Source organism: Protopterus annectens, chromosome 1.part0, assembly GCF_019279795.1.
Source record: "Protopterus annectens isolate FY-2018-M chromosome 1.part0, PAN1.0, whole genome shotgun sequence".
Taxonomy (NCBI): Eukaryota; Metazoa; Chordata; order Ceratodontiformes; family Protopteridae; genus Protopterus; species Protopterus annectens.
Window position 1 is genome coordinate 806866112 of NC_056725.1, and position 20925 is coordinate 806887036.

Here is a 20925-nt window from a genome sequence, read left to right on the forward strand (position 1 = left end):
AACTGTTGCCATCTCTCTCCTGATTCAGTGCTACTCTCCTATCTGCTTTAATAGTCATGCCTGACTATTACAGGTCTTCTCTCACACAATCCATCCATCATCTGGTTGGATGCCCTCGTTTCCTCTTACCTCCTTCCTGTCTTTTCCAAATCTTCTTTACCAGATTGTTCTCTGCTTTTATGCATGTGGGCCTAAACCACCAAGATCTGTTCTCTTTGACTTTCACTGCAATTGAAACTACTTTGGCTTCTGCTCTAATGTCTTTATATGTTCATCTGTCCCATAGTGTGCACCCTATCACCTGTGTCAGGCACTTCATCTCCATCACTTCTAGCTTCCTCTATGCTCTGCCTTCACTGCCCAGATTTCTGTACCATACAGAAGTACTGGTCACAGCCCTGTTTTGTACAACTTACTTTTCAGCTTCTTTGGCTTTCTTTCTTAAACTACCCCTGCCACTCTGTGCCATTTGGCTGCATCTCCTCTGATCTGTCTTTGACCTAGTCATTCAAGCTTCCCTTCTCCTCAACCACCCCTCCCAGATGCTCAAAGCTTTTAGCCTGCTCCACTATCTTCCTTTCTATCTCAATTCTCAGCTTCTTCTAATTTCCCCCATTTGCTGCCAATACAACTTTCTTATCTCTACTGAGTTTCATCCCATGTGCCTTCAGTTTTGCAATCTTTTCCATTCCCTTCATTTGCTGAAGTTAAAACTCTGTGTTAACGAGCAAAAAAAATCTCTTTAAATTGCAGAAAACATCTTGCTACAAATGTCACAAGTGGCCAGCTATATTGAAAATAACACACATGAAGCACTGATGGCCTTCAGCCCTGACTGTAAATGCAGTAACAGCATTCAAAAACTGAATACTGGTACTGAACTACCTCCCACTTGGTATCTACTGATCACACCAGTTTATTTTATGCCAGAGGTGACTTCTTCCTTCTCCCCATCCTAATTATCCTTCTGGTTGCAGTTAGCCCTAAACAAAAAGGATTTCTGTGCCGAGTTCTATAACGTGTACTTGATCAGTATACCCAGTATTTTCCTGTGGTTGTTGTGGATTTGTGCTTCTTAAGATACTGAATCTTTTGTTTACATTTGCAGTTCTGTATATACTATAATATTGAATGCATTCACACACAAAATGTTTTGGCCCAGAAGATATGCAAAACATCAAGGGTCTTCTACAGAGCAGTAGGTTACATGCTTAGATTATTCTTGAAATTCTCTTGGCTAGACTTCATATAAGGGAAACCTCAAAATCTGTTAGAACAGCACTGTTAACCACTCAAATGTGTGATGATTCTCTATTCCAACAGTCAAAAGGCAACTGTTGTGGGGGGCTTAACAATTCTGGGGCCAAGTTCAACCCATAGTTGTTCTTTAAACCCTAACCACACATTTTACATTATGCTTCAAGAGTTCACACAAGGCACGAAAATGTACAGGCGAGATAGGTAGTTAATGTTTAAGTGTGATATCTTTGATTTATGAACTTTAGGTTTCTCAGCTCACTGCTATAGCCAGGGTCACAGAGCACAGTGGTGAATAACACCACAAAATGTTACATCTGCAGGCAAATTTAACTGTTGTGCAAGCTAGGTATGGTGGCAGGGAACCTGGCCTAGATGCATACTCTTCACCCCCTAGTTGCCGAAATTCTCTTAGAACAGAACTCTGTAGCAGACCACCTGTACAGTTAATTCATCAGCCTGCATCAGTGGCAACAAGATAATGTCTTCAATCCAAGAGGGAAATACCAGAGAAAAACTTGTCCATATCTTAAGATATTCTCTTCATGTGAAAAAAAAAATTATAGTTCAGGTACCTTTGTTGGGAAACTCAGGCATTTTAAGGCCATCTGTTGCTTCCTAGAACTAGGGTCACCTATATATTTTCCTACCCATCTCATTTCTCTCAAAACCACTGCTGAAAGTAATGAAGGCTCATATAATTCCTGTATGACAGACAGTCATGGATCTTTTAGTGAGTTGTGAAGGATCACTGCCTCTTCCACTGGACTTTTCTAATTCAGAAAAAAGCCTCAAACTGACTGTAGGGGATGATCTCAGCTTTATTCCTTTCAGGGCTCACTTCTCCATAGAGGTGACTGACATCCTCAATGAGGCCATAAGTCCCAAGTCTTACTTGGCTAAATGGAAAAGCTTCTCATTCTGCTGCTACTTTAATAAGACAGAGGCAGCACTTGCTCTTACACCTCTCATTCTCACGTTTATAGTAGAACAGTTTGAGACAAGTGTAGTTTATACCTCTTTTAAAGTCCATTGGTTAGCCATTGCAACCTGTCTTGACATCCCATTTTGAAGTCAAAAAGTTCCTAAAGGAAGAGGGCTGCTCCTTGATCACAAATGAGATCTCTCCCTCCTCCATGGACCTCCTCCTTCTTAGAAAACCTGTCCTTGCCTTGTCTTGAGCCAGTTAGATCAACAACATTAAAATTCCCTTTTTTTGGAAGACTCTGGTATTGGAGGTTATTACTTCTGCCCTAAGACACTCTGAGCTATGAGCCTTGAGAGCATTGCATAGTCTTTCACATGGAGAGGTTAGCCTTCAAACTGACTACTTTGTAAGGAAAAGTTGCTCAAAGGCAAATAATAGGCTAGTTGCCCTTGTGGGCCATTTTAAGCCTAGACGATTTCCCTCAAAAGTAAGAATTGAACTTTGTACCTTTTTTCTGAATGGTAAACACCTTAACCAATATGCCAACCCATAAACCCTATTGTCTTGAAATTGGCTTTTAATCATGCTGTCCAGTTACCAATTTTTTGCTCAAAACCATAAAGTAAGTTTGAATTAATTTTGCATGTGGTAGACATAGACCACCATCTGGGATATTGCACTGAAAGGGCCACAAAAATTAGGTAGATTGACAAACTATGTCTTTTATGCTACGAAAGCAATGTATTTGCATATTGAACCAAATCATATCTAATTGGCTGCCTAAATGTTACCTTCCTGCTCTTGCTTAACAAGTGATACTTCAATAGTAATACTTGTAGCAAATATAGATCTGAAGTAGTTAACTTCATTTGTTCATCAACCTGTGGGTATCTGATCCGAATCGGATCCGAGCCAGCAGCTTTATCCAGCTAAGATCCGAGCTCCAAGCTCCTCCCCCTTACCCATAACCCCCTGCCATCCCTCTCTGTCCTCAGATCTCGTTTGCCGCGACTTATTCAAGCACCTAGAACGAGTTTCCAAGCGTTTGGTTTCATGAGTTTTATATAAAATTTCACTTGTATTTGACCTAGTTTTAGTTTAATCATTAGACGAGCGAGTGTTGTTTCCCTTTTGCTGTTTAATTACTAAATCTGTTAGTAATTTTTCTGTTTTATGGTTAGTTTAGTCTTCTCCCCTCCCCCCGTGTGTGTGAAGGTGTGTGCGTGTTGGGACTTTTTTCCTGTAACCATGTCTGATGCCCCAAAAGCATTCTTTTCCAAGTGCACTGAGTGTGGCCATAAGCTATCCCCAGCGGATGGCCACACTCAGTGTATTATCTGCCTTGGGGTTGACCATCTCTCCTCGGGCTGCACAATTTGTGCAGCCTTCAACCTCAGGCATTGAGGGACAGGAGGTCGAAGCTGATTCTGACGGGACTTCTGCCCCCGGACTCGGCTTCGTCCACTTCTCCCTCAGTGGCACCGACTGTGGCCGCGGAGGTCCCGCCCCCCATCCCTGTTCCCCTGGCCGGGACGCACCCTCCCACCATGGCTCAGGAGGAGAGGGAATCTAGGAGGGAGAGAAGGAAAGACAAACATCACAAGCAGCGGGCTGAAGCTTCCTCCTCGGCTCCACCGGCTAAACAGATAGCCTCTCCTAGGTCTTCCAGGCCTGCTCCTTCCCGGCTCCATTCACCTCGTTTTTCTCCGGAGCCAGAGGAGGAGACCCAGTCGCCTTCGAGGTCATCGAGGCAGCACTCCAGGCCAGCCTTGGTGGCCTCGTCTAGATCAACCTGAAGTTTGTCCAGTGCAGATATGGACCGGTTGATGCATAGGTTCCTCCAGGCCCAACTGCAGATGGAAGTGCTCCTGCCTCCCCCCCCCCCTCCGGGGGGGAGCTCGACCCCATTTTTTGCCCCAATTGCTCCTTCTCCGACCCACTTCTGGGGTTCGGAGCTGTCGGATCCAGGTAGCGTCAGAGCCGGGGGAGGTTTGGCGCCGATAGTACACCCTACTTCGGCTCCAGCCATACCCTCGAGTTTGTTGGGTCCTTTTTTGGATCCGAGCTCTCGGAGCCATGAGCTGTGCTTCAGATCCGGAGGTGTCAGTGTGTCTTCGGCTCCATCTCGGTCGGAGCATACTGGCCCTTCGGATCCGATTTCATCGGCGCCGGCTCCGGTCCACGCCTCGGATTGGAACGGACTGCTCTCTGGTCCTAGAGAGAGCAGTTCTCCTTCGGCATTCGATGTTGTGGAGAGAGTCTTATCGAGGGATTCGAGACCCCAGGCTCCTGCTATGGTTCCACCCTTCACTTCCATCACCCGGCCCCAGGAACAGCCTGCGCCTACATCCCAGATGGTTCCCTTAGAGGAACAGGATGTGGTTTGTGAGGAATCTTTGGACAGCCCCCCGAGGAGGTTCAAACAAACGTAAGTGCAAGAGGAGGCACTTGGACTCACCCGAGTCCCTGACAGAAGACACAGACTTAGAGGAAGGGTAAGGTTCCCCAAGGTCACCCCCCCGAAGACGTCTCCTTCGGAGACATTATGGAAATGCTTCATATTCGAGGGGGGTGGTTAGCCCAGAAACCTTCCTCTGATGAGTCTGTGTTTCTGGAGGCATTTGACGCAGGCCCATCTACCTCTTGGGTGTCCCTTCCCACCGACCCCCTGGTAGATCTGATCACTACCAGGGCATGGAAGGAACCGGACACTGTGGAGCCCATACCAAAGAGACCAGACAAAATCCTCAGCCCACCCACAGATAGGACGGTTTGGAGCAAGGGTGCTCCGGTAGATTCCATGGTGGTGGCGGCTGCCACCAAGAAGGAACTAGCCCAGGAGAGTTCCTCGGTCCACCCTCCCGACAAGGAGTCTCAGACAATGGACCGCCTAGGGAAGCGGATGTTCGCTTCAGCTACCTTCTCCGTAAGGTCGCTGAACTATATGGCGCATGTGATATGACTCCAGCGGGACCTCATCAAGGAATATGCCGGGTCGCTCCCAGAGACCGTATCGGCTGAGGATATGAAAACATTCTCAGCTCGAATGGCCACTCTTAAGTCCATTTCAAACACTTCTGTGTGGCTTCTCTCCCATGCTACAGAAGGAGCCGCTAGAGCTAGCGGAGCGGACATTGTCTTACGGCGGCATGCTTGGCTCCGTCTCTGCGACTTTGTGGAACCCTTCAAGGCGTCCTTCGCAAATGCCCCATTTGACGGCTCTTCGCTGTTTGGCAAGACCGTCCGCGACACGCTGGTTCAGAGCGAGAAAGATGGGAAGACGTTGTCTGCCATCGGGATCCACTTCTCTGCTCCCCAGAGGTCCTTCTCCAGGAACCAAAGGGGACAAAAGAAGATGTGATTCCGGAAATCTCAACAGTCCTGTTTCGCTCCGGACCCCTCGTCCTTCAGAGGCAGAGGAGGACTGGGTGGATGCTGGCCCAGAGGCAGTGGGGGACCGAAGAATTTCGGGTCGAGAGAACCTTTTTCGGATCAGCCCGTGCAACAGCCCTGAGGGGTTACCCGACTGCTCCACTCCGGAGGCAGTCGCAGGGCACTTCTCGAAGCACCTAGCAATTTGGGAGTCAATTACAATGGATCTCTGGGTGCTTCAAATCATATCCAAAGGTTACACTATCCCCTTTCTGAATCTCCCTCTCAGACCCCAGAGCCTCCCCGATGTCCCACCCAATCAACGGGAGGCAGCAGCCACAGAAATAAAGCATCTGCTAGAAAAAAGAGCTATCCAGCCTGTCCCCTAAGATCAATCCAGATCAGGTTTTTACGCCAGGTTCTTTCTGGTGTCAAGAAAGACGGAGGACTTAAGACCAATCCTCGACCTGTCCACTCTAAACCTGTCAGTTGCCAAAGAAAAGTTCCAGATGGTCACCATTCAATCCATTCTCCCACTCCTGCAGGAGAACGGCTGTTCACCAAAGTGATGGCAGTTGTAGTGGCCTACCTGAGACTTCAGGGAATACAGGTCTTTCTGTACCTAGACGACTGGCTCCTGACCACCCCCACCAGGCATCTTACTAAGTTCAGCCAGGAATTACTTCCTTCACTTGGCCTGTCATTTGGGAATCTCTATCAATCTCAAGAAATCCTCCCTTCAACCAACTCAACTCTTGGATTTCATAGGGGGCCAGGATAAACACAAACCTGTTGAGGGTCTTTCTAACTCCGGACAGGCTTCGAACTTTGACACTCCACATGCTGGCCCTCTTACAATCCCTGGTTCCTCCAGCAGAATTGGTCCTGAGGGCGCTAGGTTCCATGACTGCGGCCATCAATCTGTCACCCCTGGCTCGTCTAAACATGAGGGTCCTACAATGAACCCTGCAGGTTCAATGGTCCATCCTGCAGCATCCGCTAAGTGCACCTATCCCCCTCAGCAAGGTTTGCAGGATATTCCTACTCTGGTGGATCCAGTCCTCGGATCTCCGGGAAGGGCACCCCTTCTCAATGTCCCCACCCCAAGCCACAGTGACCACGGATGCTTCTCACCTTGGGTGGTGGGGCACTGCATGGGCAGAACTGTCCAAGGCACGTGGACCCATTCGGAGACCTTGTTGCACATCAATGTCCTAGAGATGAGGGCGGTGCTTTTAGCGTTGCAAGCACTCCAGGCTCTTCTTCCCTTAGGGACAATTGCAATTCAAACAGACAACATGTCTGTAGTCTGTTATATCAACAAACAGGGGGGAACCAGATCCTATCCGCTTTGTCGAGAGGCCATGAGAGTTTGAGAATGGGCGATAGCCACCAACCGCTTTCTCTTAGCCACGCACATTCCGGGTTGGTCGAACAGTTTGGCAGACAGGCTGAGTTGAACCATCCTCTCACCATACGAGTGGTCTCAGAACCCGAAAGTAGCAAAGCAAATCTTCCTCAAGTGGGGTCAACCTTGCTGCGATCTCTTCGCGTCGCCTTCGAACGCAAAGTGCAGCGAATAATTCGCTCTACTTCCCCCACCAGGGGAATTCCCCAGAGACACTCTAGTGCATGTTTGGCCATCCGGTCTACTTTATGCTTATCCTCTGATGGTAAAATTCCTGCAGAAAGCCCATCGGTTGGGGAGCAGAGTGATCCTCATTGCCCCATTCTGGCCTTGTCAAACGTGGTTCCCTTGCCTATGATCTCATCTAGTGAATCCTCCATGGATTTTGGATCCCACTCCGGATCTGATATCTCACCCCCTAGGGTTGACATCCCCAAACCTGGACAATCTCAAGCTCACAGCTTGGTTGATCCAGTTCCAATAATAGCTAGGACTCCCGGCATCTCCTCTTCTGTTAAGGCTATCCTAGTAGCCGCTCATAAACCTTCTACTGGAAAGGTCTATAAGAGCAAATGGAAACGTTTTTCGATCTGGGCAGAACATACAAATTTGGATCCCTTTACAGCCCCAATACCAGCTGTATTAGATTTTTTGTCATATCTATTTGACCAAGGTGCCAGCTCCTCTACGGTCAAAGTTCAATTGGCAGCGATTTCCCACTTTCATGTGGGAAGTGATTTTGGTCCTTTAGCTTCTTCTAAGATCTGCAAGACTTTCTTAAAAGGTACTTTCTTGTTAAGACCTCCTGTTAAGGATGCGGTCCCTCCATGGGATTTAACTCTTGTTCTCCAGGCTCTTACTGGCCCTCCCTTTGAACCTGCAGCTTTGGTGGATCTAAAATATTTGTCTTGGAAAACGGCCTTTCTCATTGCTATCACTTCGGTTCGGCTAAAAGGGTTTCAGAGCTTCAAGCCCTTTGTGCCAAACCTCCATACCTGGTCTTTCATAAAGACAGAGTCTCCCTCAGGACCAATCCCTCCTTTTTGCCTAAAGTTGCCTCTGAGTCCAACATTAACCAGTCTATCAATTTATCTGTTTTTTTCCCAAAGTATCATAACAAAGGTGAATACAAATTACATTTGTTGGACGTGCACAGACAATTGAGGTTTTATTTACACAGGACTGCTGAACATAGGAAATCTGAGCAACTCCTTGTATCCTTTGCTAAACCCTTTTTGGGTAAACCTGTGTCAAAAGCCACATTGTCCAGATGGATTTCACAATGTATACTTCTTGCATATAAGAGTTCTGTCGGAGTTCACGCCCATTCTACTCGATTGAGTTCTACTTCTGCTGCCTTTTGGTATAGTGTGTCCTTGGATGACATTTATTCAGCAGCCACTTGGGCTTCATCCCATACCTTTATTACCCATTACAACTTGGATATAATTTCCAGAGGGAGGGCGTCCTTTGGCTCTGCAGTGTTCCGGAATATCCTTCCATGAGCACATCCCAAGTTTTGTGGTAGCTGGGGACTCTGTCCCACAGGTTGATGAACAAATGAAGTTAACTACTTCAGATAAAGAAGTTATGTACTCACCATAACGTTCCATCTGAGTAGGTAAACTTCATTTGTCAGCAAACAACCCCCCCTCCATCCCCCTAACCTGTAGTTCATCCTTTTAGGATCTTTGTGTTTCCCTTCCAGATAACATCAGGTTAGGATATTTAGCTGATCCTTGTTTTGTAGTATTCTATGATACTATAGCAAACTCGATCTGAGGACAGAGAGGGATGGCAGGGGGTTATGGGTAAGGGGGAGGAGCTTGGATCTCGGATCTTAGCTGGATAAAGCTGCCAGCTCGGATCCGATACCCACAGGTTGCTGACAAATGAAGTTTACTTACTCAGATGGAACGTTATGGTGAGTACATAACTTCTTTTTTAGTTGCATGAGTATATTCACCATAGCAGATGTTCAAATAACATAATTACTGCCAAAATATGGGATATTATCCACCAATCCCCTTTTGTTAGTTTCGTCACCTCTCTGAGCTCCATCTATGACTAGAGTAAGGCAGGATCTGTCCTCAGTTTGTAGTCATCATTGTGCTGGACATGACCTCACCGCTTCCTGAATGACATTCCAGAAAAAAATAAGTAGGCTACTTTGCCTTTTACTTTAAAATATCCAATTGAAAACCCTTGGTTAGGGAGGATATCATGTCTACTTGGATACATCCAGCAGCTCTGGAATTCTAACCAGAAGAACAGATATCTACCTGTGGAAATTCCCTTGTGTAAGAGATTATACTGCAGTTGTGAGCCTGTTATTTGAACATCTACTATTATGGTGAGTATACTTTCAGAAATATATTAAATATTTTGCTCACTAGTCTAATGAGAATATGTTGTACCAAGCAAAGTATTGTTGTGAGAATGTTCTTTAATACTAAGCCACTCTGTAAACTTTTGTGATTTTCAGATTTTTTTTTGCAATAGTTATAATACAGATCTGAAATGACTACTGTGTTATAGTTTCAAGATTGTAAGTCATAATTGTGTATTTTGTTAATAGGGACATCTTATTGTGGCTTTGTCAGTAATTCATTTTTTAGAATGATTTAGTTGTAAAATGAGGGAAATGCACAGACAGACCCTTAAATAAACAAAGGGTCCACATCTGTACATGTGTAAATAAACATGGAGATGTAGCTGGAAAACTAGCTGTTTAAAGGCAAAAAAAAAAAACACAAGTACAAAAAACAGGCACTGCATTCCAATTTTGATTGATGTAATGATGTAATTAACCAGCTTATTTATTTTTGTTTGTTGCAGGATGCATTTGCAAAAGGAGAAGTATTTATAGGGAGCAAAGATCATGGGTACAATGTGATCCTTGGACTTCCTCCTGGTACACAGGGAAATTTTTCTTGGCAATTTGGCATCACTATAGTAACACCAGAACGGAATTTCTTATTTACTTGTGAGACAGACAGTGATCAAGCAGAATGGTACAGTGCCTTTAATAAAGTGGTTAAGCAGACAATGACTCCTCAGGATTGTGCACGTAAGTACCAGCATGTGTTCTGTTTATTTATTCATCCTCTGTTTACCCAGTTAATTAAGTCTGAATTCAGGGAATGGGGGTTCTGAAGCCTAACATGGCACTCATTGCATTCAAGGTTCATTCTACAATTCATGCTGAGCCCAATCCACAATGATGTAACAGACCTCCTCACTGAGTATAATCTACAGCATCTGATGAAACAATCCATGCATCATGTCAAAAAGCTAATTACCACTCCTTCCTAGACCTCATAATCACTGATAACCCCATCAACATCCACTGACCCAACAGCTTTTTACTACACCCCACCAAAAGAATCTACCATCTCTTTTAGAGCTACTTCAGACACCATTATAAAAAAAACACATCAATGCACAGCACCCAAGACTGGTCCACCACCTGATTCACTGGTTCAGTAACAGTGAACTTGTACTCAAGTCATCCAAAACAAAAACAGTGCTCCTTAGTATAAAAAGAAAAATTAAGTAAAGTTACCTTTGCACTACAAATCACTGACTAGTACATTGGACTCTGGCTAGATATTTATCTCATCATTTCCCTGCACCTCAATAATATAGTTGAGATCACAGTTAAAGTAAAAACTTAGAAGAGAGTTTAGTGCAAACCTTTTATATTCCTTTTTTTATAACAAGTTGGGTGCTTTTTGTAAATTGAGGAATTATGAGTTAAGGTCATGTTGAGGAATGCACAATGGATAATGGATGTTTTTTGTTAAACTGACACTGAGAAGTTCTTTGAGGGGATCATTTGAAAAAGACATAATGAGAACAGTGTAGAAACGTATTCATATTAGACAGCTGATGAGTATTACAGGCTTGTGATATATACAGGCACCCCCATGTTGAACAGGAGCCCCTCCAGCATATTTATCAGCCTGAGTCTTTATTGAGCCCTGAACACTACCATTCACTGCAGAAACAGCAAGGACGTTTCCTAAGGCATTCCCTGAAGCAGCCAGGCAGTGTTTGTGATACATACAGGCTTCCATAGACTAAACATAAACCCTTATAGCATATTTAATGGCCTGGGTGTCTGTTGAGTCCAGAACATTGCCATTCACTGCAGAAGCTAAAAGGATTCTTCCTAAGGTGTTCCCCTGAGGAAGTCAAACAGTGATTATGATCCATACAAGCATCCAGAGACTAAACAAGAGCCTCTCCAAAATATTTAGCAGCCGGGGTTTCTACTGAGCTCTGAACACTGCCATTCACTGCAGAAGTGGCTAGGATTCTTCCTAAGGTGTTACTCTGAGGCAATCAAGCATTATATATGTGATGATCTTATTCCCTTACTCTCTAAACTCTTTTTATGATTTTTTGGTATATCTCTTAGCAACTCTCCCAACTAATTGCCTTATTGATTGGCCTTGCTTGAGCAAAGCAGCCCTCCCCAATAATCAGTGAAGACTTTCAATCCATTTAAAAGTGTGGCCATATGTAGATTATCTTTCCTTTACATTCATTTATTAAACATTTTTTTAGAAGCTGCCATTCACAGGGAATAAGTCTAGGGCTTAATCAACACACAGTTTCTCTTTAAACTTCAATACTTTGTTTATTATTATAATATCCCATCCCCCCAGCAATCACCAAAAGCATTTTAAGCACACCTCTGGACATTATTGTGAATTCCCATAGGCACATACCTTTTTACAGATTTTTTATTTTCTTTGCTGCAAATGCCCTATTCCATTTCTCTACCCTACCCCAATTCTCGCACACCCCTACATCATTTCCTTTATGCTCACTGGTTCCCTACCTCTCAAATGTATCTCTGCACTATTGGTTAAAAATTTCACCATCAGCACCACCCTTTTGCAACTAACTCTACATAGTTTCTTTACTTCTCTACAATCCACAGGAAAAAATGTACATAGCCCTCTCATCTATGATTTACTCAAACTACTTTACCTTTAATACCCTAGGATATGATTTGCAATATAAAAATATTAATTATCCTTCACACACCCTCTGGTCCAGTAAACTCATCACCTCACACTAAACTAACACTCGTTCTTCAACACCTGATTCTTACAACTTCTATAACTATAAACAATACTGTTTTCATATTCCATATGGCTCAATACTCTAAACCACTTTGTATTGGCTATATGGATAAATAACAAATGAGTCACTTTTGAAGCCTGGCTGAAATTACACAATCCAGAGATTACTGTGGTTTCAGACGTATGGCTAGAAGATTCCTCTTGGGTCCCCTCAGAACTAACAGGCAACTTTACAGTTTTCACTAACAGCAAGTCAGACAAACACAATTGTAGGAGGTTTAGTCTCGTGGTCAACAGTTGTGCCAACTTAGCTGTCACCCTGATTTATGCAAATAACACCCTTTCAGACACAGATTCCAACTAGCTAATTGGCATTATTCAGCTTGGGAATCGCACCAAAATCTTCATAGGAGTAGTACATATTCCTGCACCTTCTAACACTATCCTAATTCATGATATACTAAACACCATCATAAACATAATAAAACATAATAAAGTTATCATTGTCCATTATCTAAATTTAGATACGAAAGGCTATACAGGTTAGATCTTATTAGATTATTTTCCTTAATTTCACTAACCCGGATTGTTACAGTTGGTACTAAACTTACCTCCTTGAACTCTTCCCTGCTTGATGCACTTATAACAAATATCCCTGACAAAATGACACTGCTAAAAATTATCCCTGACTTACTGAGCAATCACAGCCCCATTTAAACCACCTTGTCTCTCAAACAAACTAGTCAGGCCCCACCCAAAATCATCCACACAAGAGATAGTTTTTGCACTAAGCAGAATATTTCAATCAGTGGTCAGAAATTGAGTGGAGCTTAGTGTATAACTCTACAGATCTCTTTTCAGTCCTCTCTGAGTTTTATAGTCTACTAGCCCCCTATCCAAAATTAATTTTGACCACAAAAAAATGGTCAGGGTCAAAGGGTTCACCACACCATGGCCAGGTGCAGAATTGCATCATGAAATAAAACTTAGATGTAAAACATGGGTCATCTGGAAGTCAAACATACACAATTTAAACCTGCACAGCCAGTACTGTAAAACTAAGATCAGAGGCTAATTCCTTAGCTACAAACAAAAATAGAAATCACAATGCATTAAAATGCATAACATAACTCACTAGGCAAGCCACCAAAAGTCTAATAAACACTCATATCTTTAGCTAACAACAAAATCTTTCCAAAATGGCAAAAACAAACAAACTACCATTAACTCATTATAGGCGAGTGACGCCTCCATGTGTTTCTGCAGTTACATCCTCTAGGCATCAAATATTGCTTGCTCATATTTTTATTAATAATTCCAAAACCGTGCTGCATACAAAGTATTAAAAGATTTCAACTTAAAGATTATATAATGGCAAATACAACTGTATTGATATTTGCCCTCTGGCTAGTGCAGGTAAAGAGATATTCATTTTTGTTCATATAATATTTATTTCCTTTGTCATAAATTTCATGTTTTCTAAACATCTAGACAACTGAGTAGCACAGTCAGAACTGCTTAGCCTCATATGAAAACTCTCAACTGGATGAACAAAATGCAGCTAATAGTATATGTGTAACCTGAGTGTTTGCTGAGATTCTGTGAGTTGTTTACAAAATACTGCAAACTTAATAGTTACTGTGACACTAAATTCCATTATAAAGCCTAGAACTGAAAGATTATTACCAGTATAAATAGTTTGTGCTGAAAGAATTTGAAGAATTTGCAAATTACACATTTTTAATATCTGTTATGGTTACAGAGATATGAACATTTGTTTGAAATGTGACAACATAATTTGTTTCTCTCCAAAAGCTTAGGCTCTACCCAATGGAAGTTACAGAGCAAACTTCCGGAATTCCATTGGGGGGAATGAATTAAAACTAGCATAAGAATTATCAAAATATGTAGCCAGTCCACCTAGAGCAACTCAACAGTTTTTGAACACCTACCCCATTTACCCTCTGCCCAACTATTATCCTAAATTCTATTTCAAGGGCATTACCTCAAAACAAGTCTTAAGAGAAACTGGAAACAACTTGATCCAACCTACCTGCTGAATTTCACCATATCCACTCCCCTCATCTTACAACAAGGAAACCAATTTCTTTGCAGACCACTGGCACACATTTTAGCCATCTGCCCCCACCAGGAGCCTGCCCTACAGTTTTAAACATTCCAGTATTATACCTCTTCCGAAAACGCCCATTGTCTCCACAGCTAACAATTTCAGGCCCATTGGAATTCTCTGCCCACTTGTCAAAATACTCAAAAAGCTTATCTATTATCAAATATCAGAAAATATTACAAAGTTATGACATACTGAGTGAGAAATGATATGGTTTCCACCCTAAAGTACAGTACCCTTAGAGCTGTCTACTCTCTTACCAGTCAAATCTTTAAGAACTTGGAAGCTGGATTTGACAGAAGCTGTATTCCTTGACCTTAAAATAGCTTTTGAAACAGTTGATCACATGCTGTACTTCATAAGACAGAGGTTTGTGGGTTTTCACAAAATATGACTAGCTGATTCCATAGTTATCTTGCAAACAGAACCTTTGTTATCAGAAGCCCGGAAGGTTGGCCCATAGCTGGAACTACAGAGAAAGGGGCCCTGCAAGGTTCTGTTCTAGGGTCACTTCTATTGTCACCTTACATTAATGAATGACTTACCATGGGACCCTCCCCAATATCAACTACATTTTATTTGCAGATGATATTGTCTTTGTCGCCACTAGAACCCATTCATCTGACATCAACTCGGTGTTGCAGGAACATTTCAATTGTTTGTGGAATAGGCTTATCACAAAGAAACTATCCATAACCATAAAACTAATACCATGTTATTGGGACTCATTCAGAAACTAAAATTAATGCACCCATAACCATCACAGACCCATCAAACACACCACTACTAGTCACAGCCACACATAAATACCTAGGGATGATAATTGACCATATCCTCAACTTTCAGACGCACACTCAAAAGCAAGCTGAAAGCATGATCCATCTATTAAAGTTCTCATAAAATTTACAGCTGTCTCACCGGAGAGAGAAAGTGGGCTATAGCCATTAATGTATTTCTCCCTAGTTTAAAGTATGGACTCCCTATCATAATAGCTCACTCAGCCCACAACATTTACCTCATCCAATCAAGTGTGAACAAACTGCTCAGGTTCAAACACCAGGTCAGTCCTTACAAACACAACTGCATCACTCTTTTAAAAAGGCAAATGGTCACCATTTGCCTTCAGAAACACTTGTCTACTGGGAGCCATTACTTGCAAACTGCTGTTTGATAAATGCCATTCACCACTCAAGCATTTACTTCAAATTTGAGAGATTACCCATTCACTCAGATCAACTCATGATCTGCAGCTGCTTAGACCACCTGTCAACTTATCCAATCCCAGATGACAGTAGACTAGCTTCCAATCTTAAATCCTTTAAATCCCTTCTTAAAAATCATCTTGCTTAGGAGAGCATTTGTAAACATAACTTTAATCTAGCTGATCACTGTGATGTGCATGTTGGTCGCCACTTGCATCACATTAGTCAACTGACCCCAGCATATTTATTTTTGTTGAACAGCTATACGCTAGACTGATTACAAATAGCAGAACTTAAGTTAATTATATAATTGGTACAAATTAAAGTTGTTAATAATTGTATTCTGCATTTTATAGGTTTGTAAAATGTTTATAATAGAATTCACAACTGACAAATACTGTTTTCTTGCAAATTAATGCTGTGCTTGCATGCTTCGTGTAATGTTTGTGTATGTTGTTGTACTATCTTGCCTTTTGGCCCAGATCATTGCTGAAAAGGGACCTCAGACCAGTCTTCCTAGCTGGTGTACAAATGAATGTAAAAAAAAAAACAAGAAAGAAAATAAACCCACTACTTTTTATTGATAACCCACTACTTTTTTGGGCTAACAGACTCTCCCCTTTCCTCTCAAAACCCATCAGCATCGTAATAAAAAATGGTGTTTTACTATTCCAATTAGACTATGGCCTTCCCTTAATAGCATACGCCTCAAAGCGAAGTCCCACACTCATTCAAACACTCATCAGTAAAATATGCAGGTTCATTGCACACTCACCAAAAGAAACGCACCATAGAAAAACACTGCAAAAAATAAAATGGCTCCTGTGAAACAAAGGGTAGACCTCCTCCTTAAATCACAGCTGTTCAAACTACAACAAAACCAGACTTTCTGATTATTAGCTTCAAGACTAATATTTTTGTTTTATTTATTTGTTGTTTAGGTTGGGGAACTGGTCTACCAGCCCTTTTCCATTACGACTCAAGCTCAGAGGACAGAAAAGTTTACAGCAAAGTAAACAGTACATTCTGTAGAGTGTAAAGTAATACCACAGTAGTATAGTAGATATAAAATGGCAGTATATATTTATCTTATTTAAATACTGAAGATGTTCTACAGGTGAGTATTCAGTTTACAGATTAAATATTTTGGGTAAATTAGGCTTTCTGCAGTGTCTGTAAAATAGGTACATGTGACGTTTAATTCAGTTTTGAAAGTTGTTAAGAGTTTATGGATTTCTTACTTCTAAGTTTGTACCAAGTGGCTTGACCCAGTTTGGAAAAGGATTTTTCTCCAATGGTTGCCTTTAATGGGGGTCTGACTAGCAGGAGGTTTTCTTCTATATTACCTATGTGGGAGTAGGCTGTTTCCTGTAAGAAACACTATCCTCTGTAAAGATGGGCAGTGGATTTTGCTGGTATTATTAACTGGATGGATACAAAGCAGGCATAGGCAGTACGTTTTCTGTTACAAGAACATTTCTTTCTATGGCAATTCTAGTGGAAGGAGAGAGGAGGTGACAGATGCAAGAGATTAGTTTTAATTGTGATGTTATCTTAGATTTAATTATGTCACTGTGTATTGTAAACATAAGGCATGGCTCCAAAGTAAGTCCTCTGTATTTCTGTTGGAGTAGGTTAGGAATATCATTGGTGTCCTTAAGTATTAATGGGTGTAAAGATGGTCATTTTCTTTGAGTACCAAGGCGGATGTCATTATGATAATAGTTTTCTACGGGGTTAGAAGTTCGTTTGAGTTAGTCCACTTGCAGAGTTCAAAAGATTTAGATTGAAGATTGATTTGGAGTTCTTTAACGTGTTCTGTTTGATTCGAGCAGCAAGATGTCATCAGAGTAAAGGGAGAGATTAAGTGAAGGAAGATCTAGGGCACGGTCATTGATACATATAAAGTATAATAGGGAGTAGAACAGATCTTTGGGGGCACAACAATATTTGTAATAGCCTGGGGCACCCCAATATTTGTAACAGCCTGGGTTTGAGACTTTGTTATATGACTAAACTTGGAAGCATGCGTTTGAGAGTTTGTTATATGACTAAACTTGGAAGCCCAGATTTGAGAGTTTGTTATATGTCTAAACGTGGAAAACCTGGAAAATTTTATCCTTTAGATTGTTTTTAAACCAAAATTAAGCTTGGCAAATTTTTTTAGGTAGGAGACTGTGATTAACTGAGATTCTTCGTGTTTCACTGTTGCAGTCATCACCTGTGGGTTATCCCTGCTGTGGAAGCCCTCGGCCAGCCCGAATACCAGAGTCAATGTTTTTCTGCATCAGCTGCTGTTGCTTGCTGGCTGACGTCAGGTCGTCAGTACTATAAAGGAAGGCAGCCAATGCCATTACATCAGTCTTTCTTGCCGTGGAGCCTGTAGCAGAAGCAGTTCACAAGTTTGCCGGTCGGTTGCTTCCAGAGTTTGAATTACAGCTGAAAATGTCTAAAGCTAAGTACCCTTTTGGGGATCCTTTTTTCTTGCGCTAACTGATGTTCGAAAAAGTTAAAAATTGTCTCACCTGTGGGAAGAAAATACCACACCAAGACTTCCATTTATACTGCTTCACTTGTTTAGGCCCAGACCACGACGTCCCCTGTTGCCGGTTCTGTGCCCTCTTTAACATGAGAACCATTTGTCAAAGAGCTGTTTTTGTAGCCAGGTATTTTTGTCTTCCATCTTCACATTCCAGAATGGCATCCATCAGCCAACAATCCATAGAAAACATAAGGATATAGAGACAGACCACTCAAGGCTAAGCCTTCAGATGACTCTACCACTAAGCAGGTCGTCATTTCTCTGGAATTCAGTGAGGTGCCTTCGCAGCCTCTAATGCCCAATTTGATACCTTTGCAGGCCTCTACTGAGACTCTTTTGGAGTCTGATATGCTGCAGAAATCTTCGTCTTCCGAGCCTTTGTTTGTCTCTGCCTTAGTTGGATCCAGAGCAGCGACGCAGGCACCACCTTCCGAGAAGATTTTTCGCACTACCGAATATAGACAAAAAACTGTCTTCTCCACCGACTACCATTTCTCTCAAGGCCACTCCTAGGAAAACTAACTCTAGCCACCATTTTACTCCTGCTCTACCACCACAAACTCAAATGGTTAAAATGGCAGAGGATCTTATCACCCTTATCAGGGGTAATCAGACCGCACCTTCTAAAAAGAAAAGAGACTGACAGAACAGGATTCTGAGGAGTCTGATTATTCAGCTTTTGAAGAGGAACAACCTCCTCTTACTGCTTATGAGGATTCAGATGCAGAGGAATCCATTCCTTCTGCCTCCCCACCAGAAGATCTTTCCTTTGGAAAAACACTTTGCACCCTCGGGGAACATTTCCACTGGGAATCCCAGGACTTCCCTCAGTCTAAGAAAAGACTAAGAGAGTTTCTAGACCTGCCCCATCACAGACCCTTGGCCATCCCTCCAATCTTAGAGGTGGTTGATGATGTCTTCCATGAATCCAGCTTTACTCCTGACACCCTTCCACCTGCTTCCAGAAAACCTGACTGGTATTACGGAGTACCGGATTCTCACAAATAGCTGTACAGAAATCCTGCCGCAGACCTGGAAGTCATTACACAGGGACCAAAAGGAGCTAAGGGTGGTTCTACAAAGAATCCTACTCCTTCTGACAAGGACTTCAGAGCTCTGGACAGATGGGGTAAAAAGTATACACCTCTGCAATCTTAGCTATCAGAGCACTCAACTGTCAATTCCACATGTTAAAACATCAACAACACACTTTGGAACTATTAAATAAAATATTTTAACCTTTCCTGATTGTGCCAATTCGAAAGTGTAAGCATATTTACTGCACTCTACTTGTCAAGTGGCTAAACACTCATTACACTGTGGATATGATGCCCTAGAAGCCTCAGGCAGGGCGGCAGTGTCAGGATCTGTCATTGGGAGACATGCATGGTTGAAGGAACAACCTCTCCCTGATCATGTCAAATCTAAATTACTTGATGCACCCTTGGATAAGGACCTCTTGTTTGGAGTAAAGCAGAAGAGGTGCTTAAAAAGATGGAAGACAAAGCAAAATCTATGCAAACAGTAAAAGATTTCCTTCAGGTACAACCTCCTAGGTTCAGCAGGAATTTTCCCTCAAAACACTGGTCCTTTCCTGCACCTAGCAGACAGGTAAGCCCCCCAGGGACAGACCACCAGACTCCTATCCCAGGGACAGCAGAGAACCAAACAGTGGACCACTTCCACTCCAAAGGCAGGGAGTTCTTAACCATCCCTCTATGGCAAAAACTCTCAGTGACTCCATCTTCCCCCTCTGCCCTTTTTTCACTCACCAGAAACTAGGAGGAAGGCTCTCCCTCTGCAAAGAGAATTGGCTTTCTGTAACAAAGGACCAATGGGTCTTAAAGATCATTTCTCAGGGATACAAATTCTCCTTCAACAAACTCCCAATTCCATGAGGGTTCCCAGCCTTACCTCCAAATCAGTAGGCAGAGGCACATATCCCAAGGGGCAGTAGAATCTGTCCCCTCAGATCAAACAGGCAAGTTTTTTTTTTCCATACTATTCCTTGTTCCAAGAAAGGAAGGCACTTGGCACCCCATCCTGGATCTATCCATTCTGAACACCTTCCTAGTGGTCTTCAAATTCAAAATGCTAAGTTTGCAGCAGCTGCTGCCTATGCTGACAAAAATAAATGCCTGGTTAGTTACCCTAAATCTAAAAGATGCCTACCTCCACATCCCCGTAAGGGAATCCTGCAGGAAATACCTTTGCTTCAGAGCAGGCTCACAACACTTTCAGTTCTCTTCGCAACCTTTTGGCTTATCTAATGCTCCCAGGGTATTCACCAAATGCTTAGCCCCAGCCATAGCCTTTTGCAGACAGAAAAATATACAAATTTACCCTTATCTGGATGACTGCCTCATTCAGGCAGATTGCAAAGAAAAGCTCCTCAAGAACCTCCTCTTTGTCAAAACCCTCCTAACCTCCTTAGGGTACAAGAAGAAATCAAGGCAAACACCCTCCAGGAACATCATTTTCTTGGGACCACTGCTGGACACAGCATCCCAAATGGACTTCCTATCCCCAGAAAAACAGAGCTTCCTGCCTCTCTGTCTTACCCAGCTGGCTTCCAGAAGTCACCTCACTGCGAGGAAGTTTCTGCAAGCCTTGGGGTACATGGCATCTTGCATCCTTCTAATTCCTCTGGCCAGGCTTCACATGAGAAAACTTCAGTGGTACCTAAAGAACCTTTGGTGTCAGCACTGTCAACCTCTAGAGACCTCTCTACCTCTGATCCCCTGTATAAGGGCTGAGTTTCTTTAGTGGGCAGGGGCCTGGGCCCAGAACAAGGGTCTTCCCTTCACCCTCCGCCCAACCAGGCAGACCATTGACACCGACGCCTCAGACATAGCTTGGGGCGCTCACCTAGAAGTCAGGTGCACCCAAGGTCTTTAGGATGCCTAGCGCCTTCCCTTACATATCAACCAGAAGGAAATGATGGCAGTACAGAAGGCTCTGACATCTTTCAAACCTCATCTCAGGCCAGGGG

At 42.9% G+C, this 20925-nt stretch overlaps 1 protein-coding gene across 1 annotated transcript in view; it reads left to right on the plus strand.

Annotated features, from left to right (window-relative positions):
• The window catches only part of LOC122794642 (arf-GAP with dual PH domain-containing protein 1-like), a 1143274-nt gene that overhangs the window by 1111002 nt on the left and 11347 nt on the right, over positions 1 to 20925 (plus strand). The window contains exon 10 of the mRNA XM_044063238.1: positions 9804 to 10035. Coding sequence (XP_043919173.1) covers positions 9804 to 10035 — 232 coding nt within the window. The remainder of the gene's footprint in view (positions 1 to 9803; positions 10036 to 20925) is intronic.